Genomic DNA, 8,115 nt, shown 5'->3' with positions numbered 1-8,115 from the left:
GGCTCGTCCAACGCTTGCGCAGCTTTTTTTATTCTTTTTGACTCAAGCAGAGATGAGAGACTTCGAGCGGCGCAGCCAGCAAGGGGAGGAGAACGTTCGCCTTATAAACCGCCATTTCACCGGAGCTCCGCGTTTGTAATTCATGCACGGGCAATAAAGAGTCTGTGGTGCGTAGCTTTAGTGTGGGGGCGAGGCGGGAAGCCCCGTGTCTTCCCTATGTCTGCAGCGCCGTCTTCGGCGACTCGCGGCAATGCGCTGTCTCCCTGACAAACCCGCACAGAAAAGATGGCGGCTAGCCACCGAGAAACCAAACACAAGCACGGACGCCCGCCAACTACAGCCTTCGCAGGACTTCCACCGGGCTAAACCGCGCAGCCAGTGCACGGCATGAACGTTCGTTCCAACACGATCCGAGCGGAAGCAAAAGCTATAAAAAAATAATTTTCGAAATATGTACTTCATTATTAAAAATTATTACAATTAAAAAGCGTCCTTTCCCCACCTTCGTTTTGCAGCCTCCACCCATCCCTGAAATAAAATACAGAAGCGCGTGCGACGCAGGAGCGGCTCTCTTTGATGAATGCGCCAACATATATTATAAATTCGACAAGCACAACCCACATGAAAGGGGAATCCTGGGTTCCCTCATCAGAGGATTTTTTTTTCCAGTCACCTTGAAATCGGGCATTATACAACACGCTCCTTTGCAGACGTGTAAAAAAATATTTTCTTATACAATATAAATTATAGGCACAATACAACTAGAATGGTCAACTTTCTGATGGTTACGAAATAAATGCGTCTTTATAAAGGCAAGTTGCAGGTAATTAATCGAAAGCCATATAGCTAGGAATGCGTAAAAATGGGAATCGTGTCTATTTTTGATACTGAAATGCACTGTTCAATGAAAATGGTGGTGGTAATTAAAGGCAAGGAGTCATATATATTATTACTGAAGGATCCCCGGTACGGTATCGCAGGGTCATGCGGTAAAATGTCAGTGTTAGTGTTATTGTTGTGGTAGGCGGGATCGGGCTCCTGGATAGCGTTGACAGCAATCCTGGTTTAGGGCGGGAGGCCGTCGAGGTCCTGGCTGCATGCAGCACCGCCTCGTGATGCGTTGGCAGGGAGGGCCGATGCCCCGCTCCTCCCCTCAGAGCGTGCTGCAGTGTCTCGCGCTCTCAGCCGCTGACCTTTCCCGGTCGCCTGCTGCTTAGGGGGGAGGCGCGTCCAGGGATTCCCGCCCAGGCGTTATGCAAACCGCCCTTCCGCCCCATTGGATGAGACCCTGGCATCAATTGTCCCGACGATCGACACCGATAGGTTGGCATCTGATGCATATGTAAGTTTGACCACCGCCCATTTAGATTCGCTTTAATGTGTGTAACACGCCGGGCTCGAATTCAGACTGGAGAACCTTGCGCGTCTAGCATGCTCGTAGTAAAGTAGTGCCAGTGTTTATTTTTCTGTAGGCGCCGCTCTTGGCTGCGCTTCCCGCGGTTTCAGGTGTGGGGAGAGCTAGTCGCGTGGTTTGGCACCACCCACAGCCGTTTTCCTGGGGACTGGAGGAGTTATCTGCTGTGGGTGGAGGAAGGGGGCGTGGCGCTATCCCCCTCAGCTGCTGGTCGCGGAGGGATATCAAAGGGTTCTCTCGTCGCCACCAAAACATTGCAAGTTAAGAGGCTGCACGGGAACGGCGTCGCTCAGTGCTATCGAGGCGCGGGTCTGGGAGGAGTTTTGTTTGGATTACTGTGCGGGCGGCATCGGCGGGCTTGGACCGCGAAGACCCGAGGATCCTTTTGCCACTGGATTGTTTTGGTTTTACTGGAACATGTTACTGTCTAAGTTTGGTTCCCTGGCTCACATCTGCAATCCTAGCAGCGTAGACCACTTGCCCGCCAAGATCCTGCCGCCAGGTAAGGACGGCTGCCGGCTCCTGGAAGGGGTCTCTCCGCCCGGCCTCTGTATCTCAGCGCCTCCGTTGCCTGGACGTCGTGGCTCACTTTCTCTCTCTTCTGTTCCCGCAGCCAAGCTGGACAAGGAGCCATTCGAGAAGGTCTACCAGGTGGGCTCGGTGCTGGGAAGCGGCGGCTTCGGCACTGTCTACGCGGGCAGCAGGATTTCTGACGGGCTGCCGGTAAGGACGAATGGAAGCCTGCGCTCACTGGTGGGATCGGCACTCGCCGGCTTCCCACGGCTACCCCCGGCGCCTTGCATAGGATCTGTACACCTCCCTTCCATGCAGCATCCTGTCCCCCCACACACACACACTGCCCGGCACAGGTCTAACCTAGCCCTGGATCCTAACTAGTACCACTTATGCTTTTTTCCCCCCATGTAGACATCCAGGTTTTTTTTTCTACCCAGAGTCGTGACTTAAACCGCCCTGGATCCGTGCCGCTTCGGATCCATGCAGTGCCCTGCAGTACTCACCACACCCCCGGCGATCGCACTGCAGCACTGTCATTCCCATCAGCGTCCTGCCTCATGCCGCCCCCACCCCTTCTCAGTCGTGCTTCTATAGCTAACATTTCCCCGCATCGCCTAGATCTCCGCAGCTCCCTGCCTACCCAGAGATTCACCCACCCCTCGCCGACACGAGGATGCAATATCTTCACTGCCCGTCCAACCTCACAGCAGTGTTACCTCTCCTCTGTAAATGAGGTTTTATTTTACCACCGTTAAATTTCAGTGCAGCTTTATGGCTACATCGTGCCTCCCTCTTTCAGTTGCAGTATTTGCCTCTTCCATTTTCACAGTGCCGGCATGTATGGTCCCTCTTGCCATCCTCGCCAGACAGTCTTGCTTCTTGCCAGAGCCTTTCACCGCCCTGTGTCCTCCGTGCCCAGAATCACTGAACCACCCTGCCAGGCAGCATGGTGTCTGCGATCTGTGCACCCCCGGGGCTGGGATCCCTGCGTTGCTCTGAGTTCTCCCTGTCCAGCATCACTAAACCTTTTTGCTATGGAACGTTCACCGCCCCGTATCCCTCATGTCCGAGGTCCCGCGCAGCGATCAGCCCCTGCTGCTCATGTGTCATCCTTCTAATGTTGTCTTCTTGTCTTCAGGTTGCGGTGAAGCACGTCTGCAAGGAACGGGTCACCGAGTGGGGAACCCTAGTAAGTATAGCCTTCTCGAGTACCCATTTCCCCAGGGATCTCTAGCCACGAGCCGGTACCTAGGCTGCGGTATTTCCCCGTGGTTCGGTTCATGAATAGTTATGAGGTTATGCGGCTGGGCATCTCTGCAGGTCCTGTGGGCTCTGGTTTTCCTTAGCCTCCCGTACAGCAACACTGGCAACATGTATTCACTTTTACCGGCCAGTCGTCCTCTAGGGGTCTCAGTCAATTTAAAGCTATCTCTCTTCACGGTTGGCGCGCCTGTTTGGGCGGTGGATGCCTTTAAGCCTGCACCTGTAGATCACCTGGGCCTCCAAGTCGGTGTCCACTATCCATAGTGCAGTTACTTTTACCAAAATGTAGTTCGCCCTTAGTAATGGCGGGCGTTGCCCACCAGTGGATGGATGCTTTCGCATCCTGGCTTTACACACTGGCCACCCCCTCTAGAATGCCCATATGATCCCTACTCCTGTTAATGCTTTGTCCTTTCTCATGTGTGGGCGGTTGATCTTTAGCAGTACCTATCCCGAGGGTGAGTGGAAGGTTAGGCTATGGCAGGGCTTGCTGTCCGTCCTCAGGGTTGGGTGTTCGGGTCCGCCAGGGCAGGGTGACTTGGAGTGTGGGTGGGTATTTGATATTTATCAGTGCTCTTATCGCTCTTCCTTTCCACAGAACGGCTCCATGGTTCCCCTGGAGGTGGTCCTGCTGAAGAAGGTGGGCTCGCCGGCCTTCCGAGGCGTGATCCGGCTGCTGGACTGGTATGAGCGGACCGACGGCTTCCTGCTCGTGCTGGAGCGGCCCGAGCCCGTCAAGGACCTCTTCGACTTCATCACGGAGAAGGGTGCGCTGGACGAGGAGGCGGCGCGGGCCTTTTTCCGCCAGGTGCTGGAGGCCGTCCGCCACTGTTACAGCTGCGGGGTGGTGCACCGCGACCTCAAGGACGAGAACCTCCTAGTCGACCTGCGCACGGGCGAGCTGCGGCTCATCGACTTCGGCTCTGGGGCCTTGCTCAAGGACACCGTCTACACGGACTTCGATGGTACGTGAGCTGCGCGCATCTTGTCTGTCCCTGCTGCCCGCCTGCGAACCCTTATCTCGCCATGTGATTTAGCAAACCTGACAACACCCTGATGTTCCCTGTCCATAGAGGGTTGGGTTTTTTGCCCTTTTTTCTCTACGTCGAACTGTTCGCACCGGTGATTTATGTCCGCATGGTATGCGGGCAGTGCCCCATCTTTGCTGTGCTTTGCCATTAGCCCATAGCACTGTTTGCTGTCGCTCCTGTAAAGGCTGTCTTTCTGTTCCCTTTGCAATCACGCAATGATTTAAGTCGAGGTTGTCCTATTTTTTTTTTTCACACGTAGGTGAACCTGCTGTATGCGCAGTTCTGCCCTTGTCTGTTAGCCCGCCCGATTGTCTCGTTCTTGAACTGTAAATGCTACACACTGTCTACTGAAAATGCGTTGATAATTTTACTGCTTGTTTTGTGTGTCGGGCTGACCCATGTGCCTAGGTGAACGACGTTGTTTACTGGCAACGAGTGCTTTTGTATACCGTCTAGGGAAACAGTCGTATTTTGGTTTGTCGTGTTGCTTAGGTACCTCCTTAGTGGCTGTCGGGGAACCCCTCCTCCCCCCGGATTGCTTTGCACGCATGTTCTTGTGGATCGCCAGGACCTAGTGTTTTGAAAGCTGTGGCAAACATTTCGGTGTGCATATGATTCTTTCCCGGCTCATCACCCCTTGGGGTTTATTCACTCTCGTAGTGATTGCAAATGTTGCATTGTCATTGCGGGGACATCAAGGTGCACACAAGGTTGCCCAGTGGTATTTGCACTCCGAGCCTTTAATGTTTGTGATATGGTTGATTGGCAATCCCCTCACGTCCGGCACTTTGCAGCACAGCGCCTCACCTGTGCGGGGATTTGTTTCTGTGAGGTGCTGTGGTTGCAGATGTGCGGTTGCTTTTTTTTGCCGCCACTCTTTGTGGGTGGGGCAGATTTTGGAGGGAATTGCCGTCGGCCGCGGTAAGAGCCTCCCCAACACTTCGCATCTGTTTGTTTTGAAACCCAACGCTCGCCATGTGACCACATACGTCAGCTGCCGGGGCCTGCTCTGTTTCCAAGGAAGGGGCGCAGGAGGGGAGGGCGTACAGATGGCAAAGCCAGCAGGCGGGAAGAAGGGACGGGCAGTGGGAGAGCGGGCAGGAATGGTACAATGGTACTAGCTACGCTTATTTCCCCCCCCCCCCCCCCGTTAAAAAAACAAATACTTAAATCGAAACTTTTTAGAAATCTCCCCCCCCCCCCCCCCCCCCCCCCCTTGCATGGCCTGTAAAATGGAAATGCACTGTATACGTAGTTTGAGTGTGATCTACGCACCCTCCGCCATGACGGTAGTCGTCGGCTAATAAATCCGAATAGCTCGATGGGGAGGGAGGGCGGGCATGGGGTGCGACGGGGAGGGCGGGCACGCCTCCTTCTGAATAAGCCCACTAACAAAAGGCTCCCCGCCCCCACCGCGCTGCCGCTTCGTTACTTAGCAGCAGCTTATTGAGCTGGGGAGGAGGTGTCTGGTTCTTCAGCGTGAAATTCGAGAGGATAGGACTTGTGGTGAAGGCTGCGGCTCAGCTGTCTCCCCAGTGCTCCTTTTGTGTCTATTTTGGGTGTGCTGTGCCACGTGGGCATCGAGCTCAGTGTTTGTAAACATTCAGCCTTATCTGAAGGATGTGTGTTTGTACGGTTGCTATGTTAATGTCCTAACATAGCCTACTTTTTCCTTGCCATATATACTGTTTTAGCTCATGGTTTTCAGTTTGTAACTATTTGTTATATTTATTTTAATTTTAAACGTGTTAGTTTAATAATCTCTTTATTGTGTCTTTCAGGGACGCGAGTGTACAGTCCACCGGAATGGATTAAATACCACAGGTATCACGGGAGGTCGGCTACCGTTTGGTCTCTTGGCGTCCTCCTGTACGACATGGTGTGCGGAGACATCCCTTTCGAACAAGATGACGAGATTTTACGAGGGCGAGTCTACTTCAGAAGGAGAATTACCCCAGGTTTGTTCTTCTATGGTTTTCCTTTTTACTTTGTGTGCTGTTTCTATTTATTTGCAGTGATTTAATATTTCCCCTCTTTTATTCCTCCCAAAAGAATGCCAACAGCTGATCAAGTGGTGCCTTTCGCTGAGGCCTTCAGACAGACCAACGCTGGAACAGATTTTCGACCACGCATGGATGCGCAAATCGCCAGACGTTAAGTCGGAGGACTGTGATCTGAGACTCCGGACCATAGACACTGATGTATCTAGCACAAGTTCCAGCAGCGAGAGCCTCTGAAACCCACCCATCCGAGGGGAGGTGCTTGCAGACACATCACAGCGCTGCTGCCAATGTTTGGGAGGGGCTTTATTGACAATGCATTAATTATTCTGTAGTTGAATCTGTGGGAGGGTATGATGTATACACCCCCTCTCTGGTTCTGCTCCGGATGGGACTTCTTGGCGGCGTTGATGTTTGTAAGCTGCAGGCCGCTCCTTGGACAAAATAGACTTATTTTTATTTAAGAAAGCAGTGACCTCTTGAATATGAACCTTTTTGCTCTCATAGAGCCCGGACTAGATTTTATTTGCTTTTGAGTGCCTTTTTTTGAAAGCTGCTTCAGTGGGACGTTTTCTTTTTTGAGCTGTCTATGTCCAAAGAAGATCCCTTTTGGTTATAGGACTGGCTGTCGAGCGAGGCCTATAACGCACTGGAACCTGCTCGGTTAACGGAAGTTTTCCCATCCAACAGTGATGGAATACTTGAAGAGACATGTTCACCCCCAACTCTCTGCTGCTCAGATACTTCCTATAGCCTGCACAGAAGTATGAACAGGGATATCCGCTTTATCAGGAACAGCCACTCCTCCATTTCATCTCTACCACTGGGCCCCAAAAGCCCCTGTTTCATCTTGACTCTCTCCTTTCTGTTAACCCGCAAGTCTTAAGTATGTGTGAGCATGTTCAATGCACAACCAATGCAAATACCCGAGGACTTTGACTTTCTCCCCATACCTGTATAATGTATTTATGTACACTCGGTTATCTTCGGTTATACAGTTTATTTATTACGACATTTGGACCGGTCCCACAGTTTTATCTTAAAGATATATTTATTTTAATTTATTTGTTTAGAAATACCCAACACTGTGCTATCCCTTTCCTCTGCTGGTCCCCCGCTCAAGACATTTCTCATGTTTTCTGCGTTCCTGTTAACTTTTGTAAAAATGTATTCCTGCTCTTTACAAGTTTGTTTTTAAAATTGTTGTACAAAGTCTAATTTAAGGGAATTGGATTTTTTTTTTTTTGTTAGTCGCGTTTTTCCTTTAACCAGTATGACTTTTATTTTTTTCAACCAGAAATGTAAGTAATGTTTGGAAGGATTTTAAATTATTGACATTGTACATTTTTCATGCATTGACTCGAACGAGTCCTAATTTATTTTAATAGCTGTTTTCTGTGATCTAGTTGCGCAAGGCAGCTTGAATTTTTTTCAGTTTAACTGTGTGAAAATGTATGGATCATATTTTTTATACAGGTATTTCAATAAAACTTTTGTATAGAATGTTTATACTGAACTCCATTTTGCTGGGATTGAAGCATTTTGTTGCTTTTAAATGGTGCCTGAAGCTTGCTGCTCTTTGCGTTAAAGGGATCATTCAATGAGTGGTGTACTACGTCTCAGAACCCAAGCAGATCTCATCTAAGACGGATGGTTCTAGAATTGGTCTTGTCGGTGACTGTTGCTGGATTGGTTAAAGAGAGCTGCCTTTCCCCTCTACAAGGGAGGAGGGACCTTACATGGGTTCTTCATACATAGCAAAGAGTGCTGTTTCCATGGATACAGTCTGAAAGCTGCCCCTCCCCAGCACCTTCTCCAACCACAACACTGAAAATAAGTTGATTTTAGACTTGACTTTGCCCCAATTGTGCAATATTTAGGTTTCTCTCAA

At 50.7% G+C, this 8,115-nt stretch overlaps 1 protein-coding gene across 2 annotated transcripts; it reads left to right on the top strand.

Annotated features, from left to right (window-relative positions):
* Window positions 1-1,405: 1,405 nt before the first annotated feature.
* On the top strand, window positions 1,406-7,731 carry PIM3 (Pim-3 proto-oncogene, serine/threonine kinase). Of its 2 annotated transcripts, XM_085654045.1 has the most exons (6): window positions 1,406-1,916; window positions 2,028-2,137; window positions 3,069-3,119; window positions 3,792-4,158; window positions 6,006-6,182; window positions 6,277-7,731. In XM_085654045.1, the coding sequence occupies exons 1-6, from the start codon at window positions 1,832-1,834 to the stop codon at window positions 6,459-6,461; spliced, it is 975 nt and encodes a 324-aa protein (XP_085510171.1). In that variant the 5' UTR covers window positions 1,406-1,831; the 3' UTR covers window positions 6,462-7,731. The 2 variants fall into 2 exon arrangements, with proteins under 2 accessions (XP_085510171.1, XP_085510170.1); XM_085654044.1 differs by having other exon boundaries at window positions 1,406-2,137.
* The last annotated feature ends 384 nt before the right edge of the window (window positions 7,732-8,115 follow it).

The sequence above is a fragment of the Triturus cristatus genome, chromosome 4_1, assembly GCF_964204655.1.
Source record: "Triturus cristatus chromosome 4_1, aTriCri1.1, whole genome shotgun sequence".
Classification (NCBI taxonomy): domain Eukaryota; kingdom Metazoa; phylum Chordata; class Amphibia; order Caudata; family Salamandridae; genus Triturus; species Triturus cristatus.
The sequence above is the reverse complement of the archived record's forward strand: the minus strand, read 5'-3'. Positions and strand labels throughout refer to the sequence as shown.

Coding starts and splice junctions, on each gene's coding strand:
- PIM3 (XM_085654044.1), top strand. CDS start 1,832: ATGTTACTGTCTAAGTTTGGTTCCCTGGCTCACATCTGCAATCCTAGC. Junction 3,120..3,791: donor TCACCGAGTGGGGAACCCTA/GTAAGTATAGCC, acceptor TCCTTTCCACAG/AACGGCTCCATGGTTCCCCT. Junction 4,159..6,005: donor CGTCTACACGGACTTCGATG/GTACGTGAGCTG, acceptor TGTGTCTTTCAG/GGACGCGAGTGTACAGTCCA.